The 27,763-nt window shown below is 31.6% G+C and overlaps 1 protein-coding gene across 2 annotated transcripts in view; it reads left to right on the plus strand.

Moving 5' to 3' along the window:
• Positions 1 to 5,341: 5,341 nt before the first annotated feature.
• Positions 5,342 to 27,763, plus strand: part of LOC142324015 (pleckstrin homology domain-containing family A member 8) — a 36,309-nt gene continuing 13,887 nt past the window's right edge. Inside the window, exons 1-5 of one of the 2 annotated variants that reach the window (XM_075364571.1) lie at positions 5,342 to 5,538; positions 11,970 to 12,025; positions 18,265 to 18,383; positions 19,985 to 20,135; positions 21,680 to 21,776. In XM_075364571.1, coding sequence (XP_075220686.1) covers positions 5,397 to 5,538; positions 11,970 to 12,025; positions 18,265 to 18,383; positions 19,985 to 20,135; positions 21,680 to 21,776 — 565 coding nt within the window. In that variant the 5' untranslated portion in view covers positions 5,342 to 5,396. Of the gene's footprint in view, positions 5,539 to 11,969; positions 12,026 to 18,264; positions 18,384 to 19,984; positions 20,136 to 21,679; positions 23,427 to 27,763 lie in introns of those variants that run through there. The other variant, XM_075364570.1, reaches the window with a different exon arrangement.

Below are 27,763 nucleotides of genomic sequence, written 5' to 3' on the forward strand. Positions count from 1 at the left end.
TCAGGTCAACCATTCCTGAGATGTGTGGTTAATTGAAACCCAACCACCAAAGAACACTGGTATCCACGATCTAGTATTCAAATCCGTATAAAAGTAACTGCCTTTACTAGGATTTGAAAATTGGAACTCTCGACTTTGAAATCAACTGATTTGCGAAGATGTGTTCACCACTAGACCAACCCGGTGGGTTAAGCTCATAGATTACCTGAAAAAAAGCAAGTTCTGATGGCCCAAGAATTTTTACTGACGGTCCTGTATATTACTTTTCACTATTGGAACAATTGAAAGGTGGTGTTCAAGCTAAATGTCCACATTTGACCAAAAAGAAAGTACTCTTTCATCATTATAATGCACCTTCACACATGTCTCAAGTTGTTGCTATAAAACTTAATGACTTCGAAGTGCTTGTGCTGTATTCACTGGGTTTGGCTCCTGCAGATTACTTCCTCTTCTCAAACCTGAAGAAATATCTATGAATAAAGATTCACTTCAGATGATAAGGTCAAAGCTGAGACAACTACATATTTTGCAGAGTTGGACAAATCACATTTTACTGAGGGGATTAAGAAGTAGGAATTCATTGAACTAAATGTATTGAATTACAAGGTGACAATGTTGAAAAATAAATAAAAAGTCTGTAAAATTTTCTGTTTTCTTTGTCAAGCCGTGAACTTTCCTCAAGGCCTTCATGTATATATAAAACAATAATTTTTTTTAAGATTTAAGTTTGCTTTCCAACAAAAAGTGAGTTCGTTTTTCAGTTTTCAGCAATTGATCTAGTAAAGTCTCAACCCAATAGGGTTATTTTTTTTTAATATGTATTGGTTGCCACCTATATATGAGGGCTCTCCAGAAAGTAAGTTACACACCCTCTATGAAACAAACACATATTTATACGACAATTTTTGTTTTTATTGAACAAAAAACTACATATTTTTATCTATTTTTCGACATAATCAAAATTTTTCAGTTCCATTCTAATAAAAATTTTGTTCAATTTCCTTCAACCACTTCCTTCAGTTCATCATTAGCAAAACTCTCCTCTCCCAGGTCTCACTTGAGAAACCAAACAGGTGGTAGTCATAGGGTGCTAGGTCAGGGTTGTAAGGTGGATGAGACCATACTTCCCAACTGAATTTTTGCAGTAACTCCTTTGTCACATGAGCTGAATGAGGAGTAGCATTGTTGCAAGGAAAAGCAACCCCATCTCTCAATCTTTGATCTTTAATGGCTTTATGCAATATTTTTAAAGTCTCAGTAAGATTCAACATTGAATGTTGTAAACAACTACCTCAGAATCGAAAAAGACTGTCAGCATAACCTTTCGAACATGTGGGAATGTTTTCACTTTTTTTGGCTGCGGTGAATTTTTGTGTCTCCGTTCATGTGATGCTCGTTTAGTCTCAGGAGTGTAATGAAGCACCCAGCTCTCATTCCCTGTGATTGATTTGTTTCAAAAACTATGGACCAGTCCTGGAATAATGTTGAAGAAAAAAAGAGCACACGCAAAATCTTGATGTTTGTGGTTGTTGGTCAACAGATGTGGCACACATCTTACGGTAACCAAGCTGATCATGAATAATCACAAACAAACTACCATAACTGACGTTAAGTTCACTTGCAATCTCTTTAATTTTAATGCGCCAGTCACTCAAGTTCATTTCCTTCATGCATTACCCATTGTGTTTGCAGTTGGATGCCCAGCACGCAGTTGGTCACATTTGTTTTTCTGTTTCTGAACATTTGGCACCATTTTGTGATACATTGCATTCTCATCGTATACCTCAACAGCTTGGCGATGAATTTCACAACAATTGTAATTTTTTCTTACAAAAATTGGACTGCTGATTGCACTTCTAATCTGGATGAAACCCCTAGAGGACACGCCATATTGACAGCAACACTACACACATACTGAATCTATTACTGCTGGGGGAGTGTGAAGACAACAACACAACCAGTGATGCCATTACAAGACATTAATACCTTTCAGTTCAAGAACATGGCAAGGGTGTAACTTATTCTTTGATCCACCACTTGTATATACATTTGAAAGGAACAATCTTAAACTATTTTTCTACATAGTCGCCATTTAGATTGAGACGCTTATAACAATGCACAAACCTTTCAATTCCTTCTCTGTAGAAATCTGCCGCCTTAGATTTTTGGCACCCATCTTGCACAAAACTTGTGATAACCAAGCTTCTCCGATACAGTTTTATGCAGTAAACTTCGTAAAATATGGTGGAAATGAAGAGAGAGATCTGTAATCGTAATGCAGCGATTTTCATGAATTTTATCGTTGATTTTCATCATCAGTCACAAGGCTAGGCCGACCACTGCGGTCCTCATCATGAATATTGGTGCGGCCATTTTTAAACTGAATGCACCACTGCCTCACTCCACCATCACTCATTATTCCATCTCCGTACACCTGAAAAAGTTGCCGATGAATTTTAATTGGTTTAAGGTTTTTTGCCAGTAAAAACCTAATCACTGAATGCACCTCACAACTTGTGGGATTTTCTATTGGAGCACACATTTCAATAATTCACAATGAACAAAGTAGAAAAATTACAGGCCACACACTATGACAGCTTGATGTGTACCGAGTGTAGAAATATGTTTTGATGCAAAGATGGCGGCTCTACCCCACCCATCTCCACGCTTGGTAACAATAAACATTAGTTACTTTCTGAATCGCCCTTGTATATTACAGTTAATTAATGCCCTTGATTACCTTTGAGTTTATGGCTGAGACTCAATTCTTACATGTTCTAATTTACTATATATATATATATATAATTTTCAGTTTGATAATAGAACAGAACAGAACACTAGTGTGTCAGGGAATGTTTTACACCCCTACTTTTCACAGAACCTGGACATTTGTCTTTCTGCTGGATCTTTACCTGCCTGCTCCCCCGAGAGGTCATAGAGTTTGACTACATCTCCTATCACACTTGTTAGATTTTTTTTGGATCTATACCACTTTGCTAAAAACCTCCGCTGGCCATCTTCTATTAACCATTTCCACTAACTCTTCTTCAGTCATAGGTGCCTTAAACTTGGCCTTCACGTCGCTAATCTCCAGACCAGGTAGTCTGCGTTGCCTGTGTTACTTTCTCCAGTGAGGGTGACAACTCCATGAGTCCTCTAAATGCCTCAAAGATTTTCACCAACTCCGTTGAATGCTGGATTGTATGTTTAGCCAGATTCGCTCCCATGTTTTGTCTGAGCGCAATCAGGCACTGCCCCAGCCTTGTAGTAAGGTCCTCTAAACCCCCTGGTTGGGATTCTTCTTCCGATGTTGTCCAGTTTTCTTCTGCAGATTGAGAAACCGCACTCGAGGTCCCTGGATTTTTCATTTCCGCACAAGAAACTAGTTTTTCCCTCTCCATGACTCACCCAATGGTGGGATCGACTTCCTTATATATCCGCTGAATCGGGGGTTAAATTCGAAGTAATTTGATACTCCACTCGACCTACTACGTGGAAGGGGGGTTCCGGTTTTTTTTGGGGTACGTAATTTATATGTCTTCGAAAATAGAGTTAAAAATTTCGGGATCCCAAAAAGTTGTTTAGAGCGGTCCAAAAATATATTCCCCAAAAATAGGGTCAAAATTTTGTGGGAGGGGGAAAACGGGTCCGGAGGACCCGGGACGCAAAGATCCCGGGGGTGTTTGGCTAGGAAGGATAGGGGCGGAAATACGGCAGGAAAAGTAATCCCCCTAGTAAATTACACGAGGACTTATAATTATTCTCGCTTACCTCTGCAAAGAAAATTGCTAAAAATGTTCTAAGCCCTTGTTTACTATTTTGCTCTACTTGTCTGTTCTTGTACAGCTAAGAAATGTGCGACTGTAGTCCTTATTGCTGATGGCAATAAATTCTATTACTGAAAAAACTTAATAAAAAATGTGTCTGTCAACCAATACTCGCGAAAACAACTTAAACCCATCCAATAAATTAACCACAATCAGTTCCAATTCGTAAAAAGCCAAAAATACCACTTAAAAAAGCAAAAAACTGCGGAGCGACAACACGTCATAATAACTCAAAAGTTCTTGCTCAACTCTCGGCGTGTTGTCTGTACGTATGTATGTATCTCGCATAACTCAAAAACGATTAGCCGTAGGATGTTGAAATTTTAGATTTAGAACTGTTGTAACATCTAGCTGTGCACCTCCCCTTTTGATTGGAATCGACTGGATAAAAAGTGTACAAAAAAGCCTTTCTTAACTGCAGTAATAAGCCCTCATTGAAAGCTTTACAACTATTTATCATAAGTGTTATACTTATTTTCACTGGGTCCAGAATTATAGCCAAATCAAATTTTAATTTATGAAATATTTGGATCTTATAAGGGGAAGGCACATCGGTTCGAATCCGACTTCGTCTATTTTTTTTTACTTTTTTTTAATTTAAATATATTGATTTATTAATAATTATTAACCTCTGATTGTAAAAAAAAAATAATAAATAATTCAGTAACAATAAAAAAAATAATAATACCATAAGTTATTAATGAAATAACATGATATGTACTTTTCATTTTAAAAAAAAAGTGTATATGCAATTTAATAGGCATACCAGGAAACCTACAGTGCTGGTATAGTCACTGAAATATAGAAATACTTCTATAGAAATAGAAATATAGATACACCGGTATCGAGGATACCGGTGTTTTTTGGTGGTTGGGTTTCAATTAACCACACATCTCAGAAATAGTTGACTTGAAACTGTACAAGACTACATTCACTTACACTCATACATATCAACCTCTGAAGTAATACCTGATAGCGAGTCAGAAAAAAAAATGGCGGACCTGGAAGTCATGTAGTCTCGTATAAAAGTTTTGGTAATTAGATTAAGGTAGGCAGACTTTAAAAATAATACTTCGATGTGGGATTTCACGACGATTATATTACATTATACTGGAATAATTTATCTAAAATTAAATGATATTTTTGCTGCGTATTACATATATTCGGTTGACATACTTTAACAAAACAAGAAGATAAAAAAATTAAAATAATACATTTAAATTGTTAAATAAATGTATTTATTTTGTAGAATTATGTCTTGTAAGTTGTTATACACAACTCTGAGCGCCTTAGTAAGAATCTGTTCTTAAATATCGATGAGTTAATTATAAAATGTCAGAAATTAAATCAATACGAAAATGCAATGGTATTATTCACAAAAAGCCTTCGCGTTTTTTCTTTGACAAATGATTGCCAAATACAAATTTTATTAATTTAATTCTTTTGGGCACTCACGGAAATTCAATTCTCGACGAATGGCATGACTGTATCTGCCAAAGCCATCTGTAATAACAGGAGAATCAGCTGTCTGTCGTTTGTGAAGCGGGGATGCTCTAAAATTGGCTTAAAATGTCTGGCGCTGAATTAGCGGTTGAAGACAAAAAAATATACGGTAGTAGCATTTTTCAATCTCCATTCCCAGAACCTATAGATGGAAAAATTAATACTTGTCAGTTTTTAGATGCATCAAGAGGATTGGTAACGTTGTTAGGTATTAATATTTCACTATAATTTTAAACGAATACAACATTTGAGGTTATGCGTTTTCTGTTTATATCTCGAACTTATTTATCCGCTTTTAAGTGAATGCAAGTTGAAGTATACCGACTAACAGTGGTGATATTATATACTGTGACGTGCACGAAATTATACTTAAATATATTTATTCCTTTTGTTTTGCTACAACGAAGTTCGAATAATGACGTGGCAGAGGATTTTTACAAATTAATTTTTATATCTTCGTTTTTATAAAATGAATTCTTAACATAAGTTTATGAAATTTAAAGAATGCATTTAGCATAAGTACCATTCACCTATACAAGTATTTTCTTACGGTTTAACTTTTAAATAAAAAAAAACTTTTTCATTATTATTAACTTTTTTATTGTAATTTTATATTTGCCCAAAATTGTTAGTATTTCATGTTAAGTTGTGTGATATTTACTTTATGATAATGTTTTAGAGATTGCTGTTTGAATAAGATTAATCCATGTTGATAAACTATTTTTTATGTTTTTGGAATACAAGTCAAATTTATTGAATAGATTTGCCTTTTAGTTCCTGGGCGTTTTATATTTTCCTGGTTGCTAACCAGCCCAAACAAGTTCCAGGAAGCAGCTGTTCTGTCAGTAATTGCAGATATAACTAAGTAGTAATTGACTCTTTTAATTTAAATAAATTTAGGGATGAGTGTCAAGAAAACAAAGGTAGTAGGTTTGCTATTGTATAAAACGTGTGGGTGGCCATATAGGAATTGAGGCAATTGTCCAGAACTGAATTGAATGACAAAACTGAAACTACATTTACTGACATTATTTCTATTGTAGCTGTTGCAAAGAAGATGTCAAGAATGAAATATAAGATCTATTAAACTGCAAAGCAACTGTTGTGAATATGGTAAAGAGTAGTAGTTGATCTTGGTTCCTTTTTTTTTGTAGAGTACTTTTAAGTTTTTTTAGAAATATTTTGGTCAAATTTTCAGTTATGATCGTAAAGTTTAGTAATAAACATTCATCCAGTAAAAAGCTGTAGAAAGTTGACCAATTGTGCTAATTGACAACTAGCAATATTTTAAATAATTATACAGTCATTTAATATAATGCATGGTTACTTTTTACATAATCCTTTGTATTTGTAAACTCATTGCAACATCCACCCATATAGTGAACTTGGAAAAATGTTTGAATGTAGTGGGATGATGCCATATGCTTATGTAATGCCATATGTATAAGTGATCTTTTTAATACTATTTCTACTTACAAGGTGCCAGTTTCAAATGAGAAAGAATTTTTAAAAATGTAATGATACACAAGTGAGTGTACAGTTGAGTTGTAAAAACCAAAACATAGTTATGTTATTTAGGAAAGTTATCTTTATAATTGAAATAAGGTGTCATAATTGATCTGATATCTTGTTTACTTTTTGTTGCTCAGAAAACTAAAACTTACTTTAAAAGTTATTTTAGTGTTAAATTTTATTATAATAAAAGAAATTAAAGAAAATTCACTACAGAACATTCACACTATTCCACAAGCAGAATTCTGGGTAGCATTTAAGACTGAAAAAGTACTGGGATTTTTGCATCAACCCTAATAATGGTATATATTCCAGCTGCAACTTTAGTAACCATGACGCTTCTGTTATTCTTACTGTTTGTCTTTACCACCAAAGGTTGTTTCTGTATTATGCTAAACATTTTAGTTTTCCATTTGAACACCTGTGTATTAGTTTTGTTAAAACAATTTTCTTTCATACATCTTTGAACATGATTATTAAAATGGCATTTTGTGATAACATTTACATTTTCTGATATGGTTTTGCTGTTTATATAATTTTTTTCAAAGTCTATTTCATAAAACCACTTGCATGAAAAAATTTAGAGTTTGTTTGTTTTTTCACTATTTTGTGAACGTGTATAAAATTATTTGAAACATTCCTGGAACCCGTTTTGAGATATTGACCTCCGCTACTTCATTACATTAGGGATCACATAATCAGTATTCTTGTATCTTTTTACTTGTACGCTTTTCAAGTGAGGAAGCAAGTAAGCATCATCTGGTGCCAAGTTGGGAGTGTGTTGGTTGCTCCAGAGTTGTTACATTATGTCTTGCCATGTAATATGACAAGCATGAATCAATGTGCTGGTGCATTGGTCTAGGTCTTCTGTTTATGTCATGCAAGTTTCTTTCTGTTCTGCAAACAACATTTTGGAACAATTTATTGATAAACATATGTTCAGATTATTACAGAGAATACTGTTGCAACTTCCAATTAATACCCCAACTGTTGACGCTGCTGTTTCTTTGGCAGTTTTTCTTCTATTGCTTTGAACAACATTTTCAACATTCATAATATTTTATTCATTTGTGAGAGTAGACAGGCGTCCACTACAAATGGTATCTTCAACACTAAAATGCTTAACCAATCGTAAATCGCTATTTTCTTCAATTGTTGATTGATAGTCTGCTTGTCCAAGCAGCGTTAATACCTGATGATGATTTTTTTTAAGCTAAATGCAAAATTTGATATTTGTGTACTGTTCAGTTGCTGACATTTCATTGCATTGTTGCTTAACTGCAACATTCGTGATGTGAAACTAACAGCTTTAGTATTGTGTGTGAAACAGGAAATAATATTCTACATAGTACTTTTTAGAATATTAAATCTAGGTTTTTCAGCCTTGTTCCAATTTTAGTATTAAAAATTATCATTAATGTTATCAGCAAAGACTGCTGCAGTTGTTAAGTTGTAGATGAGGATGGGGTGCTAATTGTCCAGCTTGAAGTGGAAGGACAGGACAACATCTGTGTTCATATAGAAATAAATTGATTAACGATAGGTAGTTGTCCAAAGAAAATCCATCTAGTGTTTTTAAGTAATCAGATAACTTGAAACCCAAATTTAGAATGGTCAATTTCTACCAATTCTTCTTTTAAGTAATTTTAAAATCAATCATCTGTACTGGAATCACCTTTAGCAATTTTCTGAATTGCCACCTGCCAATAAATGTTGTAATGACTATATTTGGTCAGAGGTTTATATAATATATTTTGTTTTTTTTATAATCAAAAACCAACTTGAACAACCGAAGTACAGAATTACAAAGTGAATGAAATGACACCTACCTTTTTTTTTTTATTCCAATAGCAGTTTCGCAGGATCCCTCATCAGTTTTATATAAATTATATAAAATTACATATCTGACATAACAAATTTTTTTTTAAATAGAAATTAAAATATTAAAATTATTATCATACATACAAAACATGAAGTCAATTAAATAAAAATTAGTACATATGTAAATATGATGTCAATTAAGAATTAAATATTAAATTTAAAAATAAAATAATTGGAAAAATTTATTCCATGTAACCTAGCCAGCCAATGTTGCATTACTGAGTAGATTTGAAATTATTTGTATAAATTCTGATTATATATATTTTTATCAAAAAAAAAAAAAAAATAGATAAATTGAATAGGTAAATTGGGTTTATCTAATGTTGCTGACCACCTTATTAATAACAAACATTCTGTATCTGATATTCGGACAAATTTTGAAATAGTGGAAATCAAGAAATTTAATTTAAATAATAATATTAAAAATTTGTACATTTTGGAGAGATTATATATATACATATATATAAATACAAAAGAATTTCCAACTTTATCAACTTTCAGACATAATATGAAGATGATATTCTTATAAAAGCGGCAACAGATGGCAGCATGTTTTTAGTTAAAAGTAGATATATCAGAATGTATATAAATAATTTCAAATCCACTCAATAATGTAACATTGGCTGGCCAGGTTACATGGTATAAATTTTCAAATTATTTTATTTTTAATTTTAATTCTTATTCTTAATTTGACGTCATATTTATACATACGTACTTATTTAATTGACTTCATATTTTGTATATATGATAGTAATTTTAATCTTTATTCTAAAAAAAAATTTTTATGTTTGAAATTTTATATACAACTGATGATGCGGTAAAGAAAGATAAGGTGAGTGTCATTTCATTTACTTTGTAATTCTGTACTTGGGTTGTTCAAGTTTTGGTTTTTGATAATTAAAAAAAAAAAAAAAAAAAAAAATACAGTATGTTGGTGCAGAGGAATATGGTCTCTTAAGTATTGACTTTAGAAAAATATAGATATTAGGTGTATTAGATATTATTTAAGGTGTAGCTATATAGTGTATAGTCTGAATTGTAATAATAAATGTAGAGATTTTAAGTTGAATTTGAGAAGCGAGAAATTTGTAGCAAATTTTTGTAAATATAAGACAGAATCATGTATAAAGGATCCACAATTAGCGAATTTATAAGAGAAGTAGGTTAAAACCAGTAAACAAAGAAAAATATAGGATTATCTAAAACATGTAACTTGAGTTGTGTAAGAAGTATGTTGACTGTAAAAAAGATTGGAGAAATGCATCAAACTGGTCAAATAATTGGTAGCCAAAAAAGATTTATTTGTATAATTTGTGAATAGGAAAGTACAGTGTATGATGTAGCATTTACTGGTTTATTGTATATTATTAACCTTTTGTAATTATTATTTTTTATTTGTATTCATTTCATTTTTTTAAAATACATTTTATTTCAATGTAGTCTTAGAATATTATTGAAGGAAAATCGGAAGACAAGGTTAACTATAACTAATTAACTTCTGTTTTTTTAATAAATTGCATTCACCAAAATGTAGTGTTAACATATTTAAAAATGATACATTCTTACACTCCATTTCTAGTACTCTGCTGCAGAAAGTGTGGAATCTTGTTGATGTAGCTATTTTCATACTTCACGTTTGACACTTGTCATAAACGTTAATTCTTTCATCTTCAGACAGATATCAAAAAGTTAATTACAGCAGAGAAAATGATTCAGTGTTATTTTAGTCCTCCTTCTGCTGCTGAGGGATTCACCTTTGCTGAGGACACACTTTTTGGTATCCTTAATAGTTCCAAAATTTGTAAGATAAAACATTTTCTTTGGTCTTTAAGTATTTGTGCAGTGATTACCTTACAAAAGTTTGTTCAGTTTCCACGAACAAGATCTGCTGATATGGAAGAAAGACTACTTCTTTGTTCATTTATTAACAGTGTCTTGAACATCATTCACGATAAATCTTTTTTTATAACGTACACAATTCTCTTACTGGACTGTAAAAAGCTTCATGAGAAGGTTAATGAAAGGTTTTGTGTAGAACTGTCCTTTTTGCTCACCAAAATGAAATAATGGATCACATCTCTTCTTATATATAGACAAGAGAATATAGTAGCTTTATTAACCAGTCAGTGTGTTTTGATGTACTGAGTACATTCATAATTTTATGTCCCCTTAGTGGTTTTTAATGTACTCAGTACGTTTTGCGACATCCCATCATATGCTGCCCTCTAGCGACCCTTCAGGTAATCCATTTGAAACTACTGTTTTTAGCTGCATAGAGAATGAAGCATATTTTGCACTATTTTTTTCCGTATGCCAGTTTTTATACCCATAATGAAAGAGCACATATCAAAATCAAATAAAACAACAATAAAGCCCTCTATAGTATTACATTACACAATACAAATATGAGAGGTGTGGACCTATGTGACCAAATGCTCCAGAGTTACCCAATAGAAAGAAAATGCAAGACCAAAGGGAATGTAAAGTCTTTAATAAACATAGCAGTGTTAAATTCATATATAATTTGGAAGCAAACTCATCTAAAATTTGACCATTTGTCATTTAGATTAACCCTGGTGAGTGAGCTAATTCACAAGTTTAAAATTCAGGGCAGCAAACCAGTACACGGTCACTCATCAACTGAGTCCCAGCCTGCAAGACTGGCTGAAAGACATTTTATTGAAAATATTCTGCCATCTGGCAAAAAGGCAAAGCCCCCAGGAAGGCGTGTTTGTGTACTCCAAATAAGGTAAAAGAAGAGACACAGTTTACTGGTGCCCAGATTCCAAGGTTGGCCTGTGTCTACAAGAATGTTTTAAAATTTACCACACTAAAATCAACTTTTAGTGGTAAGTACACTTGTTATATACAAGTTGCATGACAGATAGACCACTCTGTAGTATTATGAAAATATTAGTAAGCTACATAACAAAATATTATAAATTATAAAAAATGAATTAACAATATTACATACAAATAAATGAAACATTGTTGAAAAAAGTCATGCACATAGGTATATGAATTATGTAGAATATATGATGCATTGAAGGGTTAAGAAAGAAAAGGGAGTTACATTAGCGATTTTACTTACCAAAGTGTGATCATGTTTCACTAAGAACATCTTGTTACATGAATTATGTTTGCAGCAATTAAATAAATAGTCTTATTTTGAATCATTCCTTCTTGTATACTTTAATTTATGATTCTAATTTATTAATGACTATATTAATAAATTATATTTTACAGAGAAATTTGGAAAAGTGTTTACTGCTGTTAAATGTGATATGAATGGCAATATTGTAGTAAGTATTTAAAAAACTTATGTTGTGCATGTTATTGTGTATATGTGGTTGTGTGTGTAAGGGTGTGTGACTGTAATTCTAGCCAGGATTTAATTTCCAAATTAATTTCACTAGCCTCAAATTCTTTTTTTTCAGTTAACAGTAATGAGTAGTCTAGTTGCCTTATTACTTTGAATAAGATTTAAGTAATACTTATGCTTATTAATGGAACAGTTAGTTATGATGCAATACAATTACATTATTCCAAAGAGCATAATATAAATCCTTGTGTTAAACCCATAATCATCTTATTTATATATATATATATATATATATATATATAAAACGATGGTTGCCTTTTCTCTGATGCAGATATAATGTCACAAAGATAAAGTGTTGTATTAAGCCATTCTGCAGTAATCTGTTGTACAAAACTAATGTGTTATTGAAATTATGTAGATATTGATAAGAGAGATAAATTAATTAAGATTATTTTACTTATAGATCTTCTACTTGTCTTCTTAATTTTGTTATTGGTAAATATAATAGTTACAGAGAAGCAAACCTATCTATTCTCCATCTCAGAAACATGTCTAACTACAAAATATGATTATTAAATTAGCCTGATACATTTTTATATTACAGAATGATTATACCCAGACCATATTATTAAATATACTTTAACAGTGAGTTACAGCTGTAGATCTTAAGTTTAGATAGCACATTACATTCCTTATGATTGAATGATTCCTCAATACCTAGTACTTCTCGTAGATACAATAGAAATTGTATGTGTGAAGTAAGGATAATGCCAATGGCCTTCAGTCAGAGGTATTATCAGGATGCAATTTCACTGATTGGAGTTGGCATTTATAAGCAGTCAATTGCTATAAAAGAAATAAGAATATTTTGTATAAACTGTACTGGTAGTAAGAAATATTATTTTTTCTTTTTATTACAATGGTTATTCACAGAGTTCTCATCCTGAAAAAGAAAAAAGAAAATTTTTCAGTACTTCTTTTTTTAATTTTTCAACAGTCATCTTGTAATTCAATATATTTAGGTTAACGAGTTTCCAACATTTTAATACCTTCCGTGTAATGCCATTTGTTCAGCTCTGTAAAATAAATGGTTGTCTCAAGTTTAACTTCATCATTTGAAGTGAATCTTTACCTAGTGAGCCATTTCTTCAGGTTTGGGAAAAGTAAGTAATCGCTAGGTACCATATCTGGATGTGGAAGCACTTGGAAGTATAGCTCATGAAGTTTCACAGCAATAAACCAAGATGTGTATGTAGGTGGATTATTGTGGTGAAATAGCTTCTTTTTTTTTGTCAGATGTGAACATTTTAGCATGAATAGCGACCATCAATTAGTCCAGTAGTGAAGTGTAATATTCCCCAATGATGGTCCTGCCTTTTTCCTGGTAGTCTATGAATACCACACCATGATAATTAAAAAAAAAAAATCTTAGCTATGATTTTTTTCTGCAGAAGGAGCTGTTTTTGCTTACTTAAGTGCATTTTCACTTGCTTCCACCCACTGTTTAATTTCTGGTGTGTAATGGTAAATCCATGTTTTATCTACTTATTAAAACACAATCTTGCTGAGTTTCTTCAAAGTTTTATAAAAGTCTTAAATACCCTCAAGAAGTTTTCAGTCAAATGAGTTTTGGTTGGCTGTTAGCAAACACAGCACCCATCACACTGTTTGTTGCAGTGTTTTCAATGTTGCAAATTCAGTTATCTTCAATTGACAATCATTTAATAGAGCATTGTGTATTTTTGTGACAATTTTATCAGTCATAGCAGCTTTTGTATGTGTCAGGCGTTCGTCTTGAATGGATATATGCGTTTTAATTCAACAGCCACATTTTTTTTTACTGTTGAAACAAAGGGGGAGAATCCTTTAAAACAAAGTACTTTACAATTGTTAGAACTTCAACTTATCCATTTTTCAGAAAATTACAAAATTTATTTTCTTTAGTGAATCGTAAACAAGGAACTAAACACATGTCTGAAGCTTTGCAACATACTATCCAAAGGATCATTCTTGATAAATATCACAGTCATTTGATTATACTTGTGTCATCTCTTTGAAAGGTTGTGAACTCTCTGAATGACCTTGGTAGTTGGTAAATTTATTAGTGACTTACATTAAATTCATCTTAAAAAGAGTAAATATATGTACAATTTATAAGCCTACAATTTTTCTTTGTTTTAATGCATATAAAATAAAACACCATATAAAATTATTATCAAATTATCTCTATTTTTTTATTAGATGATCGGCCATATATTTACTGAATTTTACTATTTAATAAAATGTGCAATTCTTCCTCTTAAAATGTTAGGTTTTTGCAACTTCCATTACAGGGTTTTTTATTATTAGTTCTTTATTTGGATCAGACAAGATATTAATGTATTTTCTTTTCTGCAGCACTATACCCTGCTGCCATATTCTTTCCTACTCCCACTACTAAAATTATCTGTAATTTGTTTTTTCTCCCTTGCTTTTGTTTCTCCCCACACAAGATGGTGAAGATGATATTACTGTAATCTGAAAATGAAGTAGACTTAAGAATAAGTAGATTGTATTATATCTTATTTTGAAAAAAGGAACTAGAGAGGGGAGTCAACAGGATTTCACACAATTTTATTGGTGGGAGTAGAGAATACTGATAGTGGTAAGATAATGGAGGAACAGGATGTAAATAATTTGTTTTACATTCAAATAAGTAAGTGGTAATGATGATAGCTATGTGATTGTGTTTTGAATGTGAAACTCATGACATAAGCTTAAAATTGAAAGAGAAACATCATGTGCTTTATGAAATGTTATAATTTAGTTAATTTATGACCAGTTACCTTACATATACATATATAAATAATCTTTATAGTAATATTATCTTTGGCTACCAAGTTTTGTGGCTAGAGTAGGTGGTGTTGTTAATCTAGATGTTCAAATCCAATCAAAAGTAAACATATATGTACTTAAACTTTACGATATGTCACTAATTAATCTGATAATCAAATTTATATAAATAAAACTATTTAGGTGGAGGGTGGCATTTGATATTTCAGAGAACGCAAAATTTGTAGAGAGCTTGTAATTTTTAGAATTGCTGTGTTGTATCTAACTGGTTATTCCTAGTAGAGTTACCTTTTTTCCTGCTCCCCTGGGTTGGATCAAAAATCTCATGCCAGGGAAGTGTCCTTACGATTAATGGGCCTTCTCACCCGCCATCAGTAAATTTGCCATGGCAGGTCGACCTGCCAGTTCCGGATATTTTTTTCTCTTACTGCCTGCCTCAAATTGGCCAGACAGAGGTAAATCCAGGCCTGGCTATACCGTTCCTGGGGACCCTGCCCAGGCAGCCAAGACTCTTGTCTTTTCACTGTAGTTTATTGCCTTCCTCAAACTAAGAGACGAGAGGATTAGGCTCGGCTATGCTATTCCCGGCTCCCGCCCCAACAGCCGGGACTCAGTCTTCATTTGTTTTTGAGTAACCTCAATTCCTTCTCCAATCCTGGAAGTCTTCTGCTTTCTGTTTCAAGATATCCTTCACCAAATTCTCAATGGCCCTCCATTCTTCTGCACCACGTAGCATATGCCCAATTGTATTCTCAGGGTAATCCAACTCAGGTGCTAGATTATCCCGGAGATAATCCTGAAGAAAAGTCATCCCATTTTGGGCGCTTATAAAAAGTGTATAGTGGTGAATCCAGTGCTCTACAATATATACAGTTTGGAAATGTCGTCTTTTGAATCTATACAGATACTTCCTGTGACCAGAGACATAGTATCCCACCTCCCCATGCTTCCTCTTCAACCATGGTCCTAAATCAGGTATCAACGTGCGTGTCCAGGCTCCAGAGCATGTATCATTCCAGCTCTCTTGCCACTCTTGAGGAGTTGTGTGTGTGCAGCCTCTTTTGTTATTCCTTCATACTGTCTACACCTCTGTAGGCCCTGCAGGTGAGTTGGAGGGATCCTCGCCATCACCCCGGCGGCCACCATAGACACTGTCCTATATGCACTAGTAATCTTTAGAGTCGCCTTCTGTAGCAGAGAGTCAAGTCTTCTTGCATTCCTTTTGCTATTAAAGGCAACAATCCATGCTGGAACGGGTACAAGAGCATGGAGCTCAACAACAGCAGCCTCCTCTTAGCCACCCATGGCCCCCACTTATTCCCTATTAGGTGTCCTAGGGTGTTAATAGCTTTTTCTACTTTCTGCACTGTCTCTTGAAGGTGTTGGTTGAAGTTACCTGACCGCGAAAACCAAACGCCCAAGTATTTCTCGTGTGGCCTCGTGTCTATCTGGACTACTACTAGAGTAACCTGGTGTAGAAAATATTAACCTAATATAATAGTAACAGTAACCATGCAAATATGTAATAGTAATCATTTACCTCCTGAAGTAATTTTACAACTCAAGCTAGAATCATAAAATTAATGAGTCTTACAGATCAGTAATTATTTAGCTAGAATTGCTGTGCATAGTGCTTGTAATGGTTTCTTTTTTCTCAATTGTGAAAAATTAAAGCCAGTTATGTGTGGTGCCAGTAAAGCTAATTTTTTTGTTCCATCAATTGTAATATGAGGTAGCCTTACTGCTTGGTCCCTTGTTCAAGGGATTTTTAGATGATTATGTAGACAAAACCCTTTCTTTTTTTTTTTTTAAGAGGTGGAGGAACCCCATTTACAGGAACGTAGGCAATGTTGAGCTCACTAATAGCTTCTGCAAGATGTTATTAAATGTGTATGTGTTCCTGCGCACTACTGACTAATCCTCCATCCCTGGCTACCCACCCTTTCTGGTACAGTTGGTGTACATTACTTCAAGAAGGGGAGAATACACCCTCACACACATTCAGACACTACAGTCAACAGACACCAACCTTACACATCCACAAGATATCCCTAATCCCTATTAGTTCCTCTGGTTCAAAAATTACATCTCTTCCAATGGCATCCATCATCAATTCTTTGTGTTAAAGGACTACAAAAGAACACATGGAATGTAGACTCCTCAACCTCACAGTCAGGGCATTCATCTGAATAATCCAATCCAAAACAGAATAGATATTCTCTAAATCCCCCATGGCCCACCGGCAACTGAGTTAAATTAAAATCCAGCAAGCCATGTGTTCTTCTGGACCATCTTCCAACATCCTTTATTACTCTATAGGTCTACCTGCCCTTCTCACATCCGTCCCATCTTTCTTGCCATGTCCTCATCAACTCCCCTGTGATCGCCGAACTTGCCTCTCTCTTCTCAGTCGGATTCAAGGTACCAGTTCTCGTAGGCTTCTCTTGCATGCGATTCCTATGTCCACAGGAAGCATCCTTGCTAAGACTCTGCAGACTCCAGAGAAACAGTTCTGTAGGCTGTTACAATCCAGAGGCAGTACCTCCTATGTAAGGCCTCAATCCTCCCTCTGTACCGCACCACATCCACCCAGATTTCTGCACTGTATAGCAGTGTGCTATATGTAACTCCTGTAAGTAACCTCCGCCACACTTGCCCTAAACCCCCACAGTTAGGTAGAATTCCTGCTATATGGCGCGTGACTCTCTCCACCTTTTCAGCAGCCTCATTGGCGTGCCTTCCAAATCTCAGCTGGGAGTCAATCGATACGCCTAGATATTTTGTTGAATTCTTTGATTCTCCCACCATCCATCTCGACTGACAAGGTACAAGGTAGGTATACGCTTGGCAGAGGATATAACCACAAACTCAGATTTCTCCGGTGCCAAGTTGAGTCCCGCCTGAGCCATCCCTATCAGAATTTGTAAATAATGGAAGTAGTTACCCTTTGTACAGATCCAGTGAACTTTTAGGCAAAGCAATCAGGAAGGAAACAATCAGAAGTATAGGATTTGAGCAAATGGGAAGGGGTAGTCTAATAATAAACCAACTGTGAGACAAAATAAAAAAAAAATGCTTTGTACCCTCCAGGCAATTAACATTCATCCTACTAATAGTCCTTCAGCATAAATCAGGGTATCTTTATTCGTTCTGGGAGGAGCACATTACTGATTTATAATTTTGCATTAACTGACTAATATATACTTTTCAACAAATTGACTTTCCTTTAAATACTAGTCACCTGTTTGTAGGATTGGTATTCACTGAATTTGTTGATTTATGTTATGAGAATTGTGCTGTTTATAGGTAAGTATTTATTTGTAATATTATCACCTGTATAAAAACTTTTACAATCCTAATTTTTATTTGCTAATTTTATTTTTACAGAAATTAAATAATAAATATAGTACAAATAAAGAGAAATATGTATATCTTAATGATATGATATTAAGTGAGAAGGATTCAAGTGAGATTATAGCCACAGATGCACTTTTATGGCTTGGCCGGTAATTTCCTTATTCTACTCTTAAGTTTTATTTTTTTAATGTATAAAATGCAGAATAAATGTTTAATGTTTTGTAACTATTTTTTTGTACAAATATTACACCAAGATTTATATTGCACAAACTTTTGGATATATTGATATTGATTCTGGATATATTGATTTATGTGAGCCACCATTTATGAGGGCTGTCTAGAAAATAAAGATTGTTTTTGCTTTTGGGGGTGACCTATTATCAACAGTGTAAAATTAGCTCCGTTGTATTAATTTGGTCTGATTTATTTTTTGACTATAAATAGATATTTAAAATATGAAAGAAAGAAGATGCCATTGATGGAAGTATAATCCAATTTTTAAATAAGAAAATTTTCTTTACAAAATTTTATAAGCAAATAAGTGTATTTAATAAGGTTATGATTGAATCAACTAAAGATCAAATATTTTTAAAGAAAGCCATTTTTGACAATATTTCTTATGATGTAAGAAAGTGAGCCTTTTCTATATAACCTGTAAAGTGACTCAATTAAAAAAAAAAAAAATTATAAAGGAAACTAAGAAAATAATGATATAAATAAAACAATTCACATTACAAAAAGAATGAAGGAACAGCTGTCACAAATCATAACTATGTATAAATAAAATAAATACATTAAAACAGTGCTGATGTTTTTACACCTAAATCACTATGTTATATGACAAAGTGTAAACAAACATTTTAATTGATTTGTTTAAGTATATCTTAATAATGTCTCAAAACTTATTTTTTATTGTTCGCTGCTAGTATACAGTTAAAACAGACTTTTCCCATTTGAATAGGTTATATTTAATTTTTATATATAGTTTTACACATTTATATATAGTTTTAATCAATTTTCTGTTGTATTTTATATGAACTTCCAATATGATGTTAATGATGATTATTTACAGACTTGTAAACAAACACTTGTGTTAAACAACATCTGTGTTATGTGCAATCTGTATTTTGTTTTTACTAAAGTATTAGTGTATATAAAACCATAAGGTTTTAAATCCACTTGCAATTGTTTAAAATAACTTTAGTAATGGTATTGACAAATATTATGAAGCTAGTATTAAGTTAATTATTATGTATTAATGCTATTTTTGTGGGTTAATTTTTTTTAAAGGAGAGAAAAAATAAATTATACGTATATACACGTATAAAAAATGTTTAAGAAATGAATTTTAGATGATTTCTTCTTTGTAATCTATTGTACCATAATCTATTTGTTCTATATTGTAATTAATTAAACATTACTTTTGGATAATGTTAACATATCACAAGTTAAAATATTGTAATTTAGGTATAATATTACATTGGATGAACAAAGTAAGCTGATGGTTAAAAGCAGACTAGCACAACCAAGGAAAGTTTTCATCTGTAAAAGTTGTGTAATAATCCTAATTTTTAGATCAATATTTGGTATTATAATTTTTGAAAATATTTGTATGGAATGAAGCAGATTATGTTAATGAAACAATGTTCAATATATATATATATAATTATAGGTGCCAGAAAATTTTACAATGATATGACTGTTTATTTAAAGATATATTACTACTGATTTTTCTCTGTGTTATTTTTAGTGGTTTACATCTTGTGCAAAGGTTCTTTGAATTACTTGTTGAAGATGTTGAAAACTCAAATACATCTGATGAATTAGTACCTTTATTAAAAACTGCTTATAAAGAAACATTAAAACAACATCATGGTTGGGTAGGACATCAGTTATTTGCAGTAAGTATTTTAATGTATTCGCTGTAAAATTAACCAAAATTTTCTAAAAACCTTTTAGAGAATTTTTAATATACGTTTTCATTTTTGTAAATGTTTTTTAACGTAATATTGTTTGCCTCTTAAATAAATAAGTGATATTTAAGTTATTAAAATCTCATCTTCAAATAATATTAAACTTTATAGTGTTTTATGTACGAGGTCTGTTCAGAAAATATCCGAACTTTATTTTTTTAATCTTTATTATTCATTTTACAGATTATTGGTCCTTGTCCCCTTCAAAGTACTCCTCTCACAAGGAGCCAGGTCTGGCGAGTAGGGAGGCTGAGGGAGGAGAGTCATCTGATTTTTCGCACAAAACTTTTGAATTGACTAAGCCGAGTGTGTGGGTGCATTGTCATGGTGAAGGAACCATGAGTTGTCTTGCCACAACTCTGATCTCTTTTTGCAAATTTTTTCACGTAACTGTAAAACGTCTTGGTAGTAGTATACATGGTTCACTGTTTCATTTTGAGACAAGAATTTAAAATGCACAATTCCATTAAAATAAAAAAAAACAGAGAGCATCGCTTTATATTGGATCGAAACTCATGTGCTTTCTTGGGGCGTGGAGATCCTTGTCCAGTCCATTGTGATGATTAAACTTTTGTCTCAATGTCCTAGCCATAAACTCACCTTTCATCTCCTGTTATGATCCTTTGCATGAATGTTTCAGTCATCGGCTTGTTCAAGAAGTTGCCAACAAATGTCGGTTCGATGTTTTTTCTGCTGTTTGGTCATCAAATGAGGAAAAAACTTTGCTGTAACACAATGCATGTTCAGTTTTTAGTCAAAATGTCAAAGCATGATCCAGTCAAGATGCTAACCTCTTCTGCAAGTTCTCTGACAGTCAATCGGCAATTAGCACGCACTAGATCATTGATTTTCTGAATGTGGGGGTCGTCATCACTTGAAGTTGAAGGCCTTCTTGGTTGAGGGTCATCTTCAATTGAGTGACGATCACTTTTAAATTGTGAAAACCATTCATAGCATTGTGTACGACCCAGAGCATTATCTCCGTAAGCTTTTTGCGAAAGTTGAAACGTTACAGTGAAAGTTATCCCTGCTTTCACACAAAATTTTACATTGTATCGTTGCTCCTGAAAATTGTACATTAAAAAAATTGCTATTAACACTTAAACACGTTGTACTCAAATAAAAAAAAAAACATGCAAACCAAATGAGATATCAACAATCCAAGAAATGTGGTTACAGAGGAGGTTATGTGGAATATAATGTTGCCAATCACGTGTCACTAAATATCTTCATTGGCACGTAATTAAAAATGTTCATTTATTTTCTGGACAGACTTCACATTTTTGAAAAGATATGAAGTAATTTTACTCGCAGGTTTAGTTAGACAATCTGAGTATATTTTAAAAATATATAAAATTCACATACATATTCAACAAGGTTATAAATTATGAAAGGTGACACATTATTGAAGTTTTACTGTTTATATTGTTTATTAATGACTACTTAAAAATATCATTTTTCCCTGTTTGCAGCTTATAGTAAGAATGTGTCCAAATAGATCTCAAGTTATAAAATGTATACTGACTGAAAATGATAATTATGAAAAATCAATATTTGTAACAAAAATGGGTGAGTTTATATCAAGATTAAAAAATAATGTAACTACTATTATAAAATTTTATGAAGAACATGGTCTTGAAGCGAGAATAAAAACATGATGATCATTAGTTTTTTTTTGTTTTTTTTTTTAGTTGTAACACGGAAATACAGTTGTGGTACTTAATTTTCATATATATTGAGTGATATTTGGTGTAATGCCATTATTTTATATTGCTAAAAAAAACATTATTTTATGTAGTTAAGTAATAAAAAATTATTTATGTGAATGAAATTTCTTAGCTGAACTTTTGTTCTAAAACATTAAAAAATTTAATTTTAATATAAGATAATAATAGTATGCAAAGTATTCAAAAATTTTTATAATTATGCATTCCATTTTCTTAGCTGAACTTTTGTTCTAAAACATTAAAAAATTTAATTTTAGTATAAGATAATATAATAGTATGTAAAGTATTCACAAAATTTTTATAATTATGCATTCCATTTTCTTATAAAATGCCAATTATTAATTTCATTTGTAATAAACAGGCTACCATATACATGTATTTATTGTTATATATTGTTATATGTTCAGATTATTGTTATATCATATCAGAACCAGTCTGATTATTATGTTAATATTTTGTGTAATTTTATTGCATTATATTGATTTTTTATGAATTAAAAGAAAAACGTTATTGATGCAAAAAATCTGTTAAAAATGTCTAACATTTAATAATTGGTGACAAATATTTTAAGCATTAATCAAATTTAAATTCAAAGAAAAAGTTGAAGCATATTTCTTTTACTCCTTTGTACACAGGATCTATTTAAAAAGACTTTGACCTTAGGTCTGTTAAAAAAAGAAAGAAAAACAATGTTTTTCTGAACATTTGAAATGTTAGTCCTTCAAAGTAAATCTTTTGAGTTAGTATATATTTTACATGCTTCTTTCATCATCAGAACATTTTTAGAATATTCAACAGGCACTACATCGCATTTGTTTTGACCTCTTCTCTATTCTGAAACCTTATCACATTACCAAGATCACCTTCTTTTCAGAAACATTCTATTTTCAATATGATTCCTTGCTTATACACAAATCAATGGTATAAACTGTGTACAATGGTATAAATTTTGTTTATTACATTTTTTTTTCTAGAAGTGGAAAGGGCACTTTTCTAAAAGTGCCATTGTTACAGCTTTGGTCAGAGAGCTGTTAAAGGTTTTATTAAATGAGGAAGACGAATGACAGTTATAGAAATAACTCTTTATAATTATGGAAGTGACTGTGCATATAAACCTGCACACTGCGGTAATGAAGTTACTTTGATTTTAACAATTTCAGATAATGGATGTTCTTTGTATAAAAGTGGAATTGAAGAATTCCACTATTGTTGCATTTTAATATTTAATAGCGTAATCCTTTGTGTACTCTGAGTCAAGATACTGCTAGAAGCTTTTTTAACCCTTCAAATGCTAAACCTATGAAAAATTCAATTTTTTTTTTTTTTTTACGCTTAAGCATCAAATGTAATATAAAAAATAAATTTTTTTCTTTCAAATTTGTGCAAAATACAGAGGTGGGACTCATAAGTCCCATCAGGACATAAAGAGGAAGAAAACATTCACAATAACTATGCAATAAGCAGATATACATTTTGCATGCCAAGTTACTTGTATAGTATACATGTAATAATAATAATAATAATAATTAATAACAAATCGGAATAAGGTTATGATTAACATAATTTAGGTTAACATTAATTTCATGATATTGTATGAAACAATTTTTCTTGTCATTTATGCATAAATAAACCTTACACATAGAACATTTAGAAAAAGGTCTAGATTCTATCTTAAGTGTACTGCACATTTCACAATGACCCCTCTTTTCAGTGAAGAATAGCCAGTGAGTCCATTACCTAATCTAACATCTTTGAAAACAGAATAATTCAATTTTCTCCTCTTAGTAACTTGGGTTGAAGGGCTAGCCCTATCTAAATCAAGTGATCTTTGCCCCTTTTGAGATTTAAGATTTCTCTTAGCCATTAGACCAAGCGCAACAGAACACCTCATTTCTAAAACCGGAATTTTATCAAACATTTCACAGTATATTACATATTCATTTACAAAGGCTATGTCAAGTAACCCAAAGAAAATTCTGTGCCACCATTTGAGATTTTCTGTCTATTCCATACAAAACACTGTATCAATCAGCTAAATCGATACCACCCATAAATTCATTGTAGTCTTTTTCAACTATAGGACATGGAAAACACTTTCTAGAACCATCTTTTTGTGTATGTTTAACTTCTCTTTTCTATGCCATGAAAATTTGAAATAAAATGTATACATATAAATAATGTATACATTATTTCATTTAAAAAATGAAATGCCAATCATATTCCTTTTAAATCTTTATCTGATGTCATATTTTCAGGTAACCATTTACGGTTTTGTCTAATCATTGCACAAGCAAGTAACTGTTCAACTTTCAGTTTTTCCATTAATGCAACAGAGCTAAAATAATTATCAAATACAATAACCCTATTTGTACCCCAAAACCTTTTTGAAAGACTGACAGCAACTTGCTCTCCTAAACTGTAATTCTCAATCTTTCTGTAAAATTTCATTTTTTCCCTGATATACATCAAAATTTAATATGTAGCCTTTCATATCTGCAATACACCAGAGTTTATACCCTCCTTTTAATGGGTTTCATTGGGTTGTATTGTTTAATTGAATGTCTACCTTTAAATAATAACATAGACTCATCAATGCTTAGTTCATTTGTCCCATAATATGAGGAGAAAAATACATCATTTAATTCACTAATCATGGGCCTTAATTTGTACAATTTGTCTTTGCAATTTCCTGGCATTAAGTGATTATCATTTACATGAACATAACTCAAAATTTTATCAAATCTGTCATGAGTCATGGTCTCAGCAATGATATCAACTTGCAAATCCCTGCTTGTCGACCAGTAATGTTGTTTGGATGGTAACTTGTGGTAACCCATCAAAAAGTTAATTCCCATAAAAGAAAGAAATTCATCTTCATGAAGTTTTAAATCTTTATTTTTCTGAGTTGCATACAAGTTTGATTGAAAAATAATGTTTTCCAAACAAGGCATTATCAGTTGTACAAAAATGTCGGTAGGCGTCTTGCAGTTAGCAAAAACTACATGCAGTCGATCTATAAGAAATGGAAAAGATATACATAAGTATATGCGTTTTTACAAATTGATAACATATTTTGTAAAGTAACTGTAGGCTATTAGACAAATTATTCTTTGCTAACAATGCCATATATATTACCTTCTTTTTGGGGGAAATTTGGAATTCCCGTATTTACTTCCTTCTTTATCCATTTTCTTTTGGGTTCTACTAAAGGAGCCTTTATATTAGCTGCACTACTTAGGCTGCTCTCTGTACTTCTACTGGCAGTGTTAGATGTACTGGGCAATATTTCAGCAGCATTATTATTACTTGTATTGGCATCTAAAATTAAAAAGAAAGTAAAAAGGCCAGTCTCTAAAATGTACTTCTAGATATCTATTTCTACGTGCTTTTGTCATTTTAAAAACTTAAACAAATAATTAGGCTATTTACAATAAATGAATAAATATAGAATTATGCTTAAAAAATAATAAATATAAAAGTAATTCCACTTACCTGCAATTGTATTTGTAGAACTAGAAGTAGGTTGCTCAGTATTTACTACATTTTCATTATCAATACTAGGCACTTTGGGAGATTTATTTACATTTTGTGTCTGTACACGGGCTTCAAACACTCTGTCAAAATTACCAAGGGGAGAAGATGGTCTAACTTTCTGATATATATTTCTGATAAGCAGTCTGTATCAGGAATATCTTCCAGAAGAACTCCATTCAAATAATACTCAAACAGGTCTAAATTAATTTGCTCCTTATCTGACATTGTCGCAGAAATGCCCTAAACACTATATAAATTAATTATGTATTCACCACTAACAAAAAAAAGCCGCAAAAGTCACTAACATAAATGCTCAGCTCAATACTAACAAAATGCTATAACCTTAGTCTATACTTACTAATTGAAGTTATGTTCATTTGTCAGCATGGCCAAAAAAACCAACTGATGTCCTGACAGGACCGGAAAGTTCAGCCACAACTTCAGTAAATATTATAAAACTAATAACTTTTCTGACATTTAAAAATTTTTTTTTACATCAAATATATATATATTAATTAAATAAAATCCAATAAAATAATAAACCAAATCCTAAAAATTAAATTGTAACAAAATTATGAAAGTAGTGAAGTATTACTGTTCATACAATCTCTGACTACAAGCAATAAAGTGGTGACATCTGTTGATAAAACGGTCAACCAAGAGTTCTTATAGATGTAACACATAGAGAAAAATGTACTGAGAAGTCCCAACAGGAGTTTCAGACCCTTGTAACATTCTATTAAAAAGTTTGATTTGATGTCAAAAGAACAACCCAATCCAGTGACTAAAAGGGCATGACAATTAACAACCATGTTGCTGCAGAAAACTTGTGTATTTTGTAAGCTGTTTATTCATGAGATTGTCATCATGGACTGCACAAGTGTTTTTAAGTTCACCTCTTGAAACCTCCCTTAAATGCCTCATATTTTATTTTATTGGGTTTAATTTCAGAATTTTTGAGTAATTTATCTTAAAACTTAGGGGGGGAAATTTTTTGTTAACTGACAAATGCTGTTTTTTTGCTGCTGTGAAATGTGCATTATAATATGCACATAATATTTTTAATTTAACTTCAGATAATTATAGTTAATTCTTAAAATAAAGAAATGCCGTATTATATATATTAATTTTCAGATCACATATCGTGTTTTATAACAATTTAATGATTTTAGTAATATAAGAACTCATCAATTTCCATAATATCCATTGGAGGTAATTACAAAATTACATATAAAATAAAACCTTATCCTAGTAATTGCAATACGTACTCATTTGCAATAAATAATTTCATAAAAAGTCTATTGTAGTACTTCTAATTGAGTAATATACTTAAAAAGAAATAATTTCTTATTTCATTTAAAAGAATATTTTTCAAATTCCATATTTTCCATATTTGGTACATGTATGTACCAAATGAGAACACTGTAAAACTTTTGTAAAGACACCATTAGTAGAAAGTTAAAAGAACTTTTAACTAGTTCTATAAAACGGCCAAGAGATTGCAGTTATATAAAAGTATAAATGAAACTGTACTGTATCTATAAAACTGTTCTGTTATGTACTCAACTTGTACTCTCTAACGTACTGTAATGTAATGTAAGCATATTATTACTTATATAATATTTTACTATAAATTAAAATTACATTGTATGCTTTTAAAAAATAAAAATGGGATACAGAAATTACTATCTGTAATTATGTTTCAATTTTTATGAAAATTATGTATGATTTTCTTCATTAAATGATTTTTTCAAAGTTTAAAACTATATTATATATATTTTTCAACATTTCATCTTGTGAATTAATTGTCTTCAAAGCATCACACAACATTTATAAAGGTTTCCATGAAATTTATAATTTTTCTGATACATCACTTTCCCCTAACATATTCTTCTTTACTGCCTTGTGTCATTATTTTTCTGTATTTCACTTTTTTTCATGTCCACCATGTCTTTGTACAATATTTATTATGATTATGTGTTTCATAATCATAATAAATATATTATTTTCAGAATAAAGACACTTATTAAGCAATACGTTCTTGAGAATTTTATAGTAACCAAATTTGTTTGTAAATAATTTTTACATTTTTTACTGTTGATTATATATATTATGTAGATTGTGTGTCTGTGTATGTGTGTGTGTGTCTGTGTATGTGTGTGTGTGTCTCTGTCTGTGTGTGTGTGTTAGATTGATTAGAATAATTTTCACTAAAAACCAGTAATCTGAAAATAGTTTGATTAGTGCCTTATAACAAATTTATTTACTAACTCTATAATATGCATTAATTTTCTG

The sequence above is a fragment of the Lycorma delicatula genome, chromosome 4 (assembly GCF_047948215.1).
Source record: "Lycorma delicatula isolate Av1 chromosome 4, ASM4794821v1, whole genome shotgun sequence".
NCBI classification, from domain to species: domain Eukaryota; kingdom Metazoa; phylum Arthropoda; class Insecta; order Hemiptera; family Fulgoridae; genus Lycorma; species Lycorma delicatula.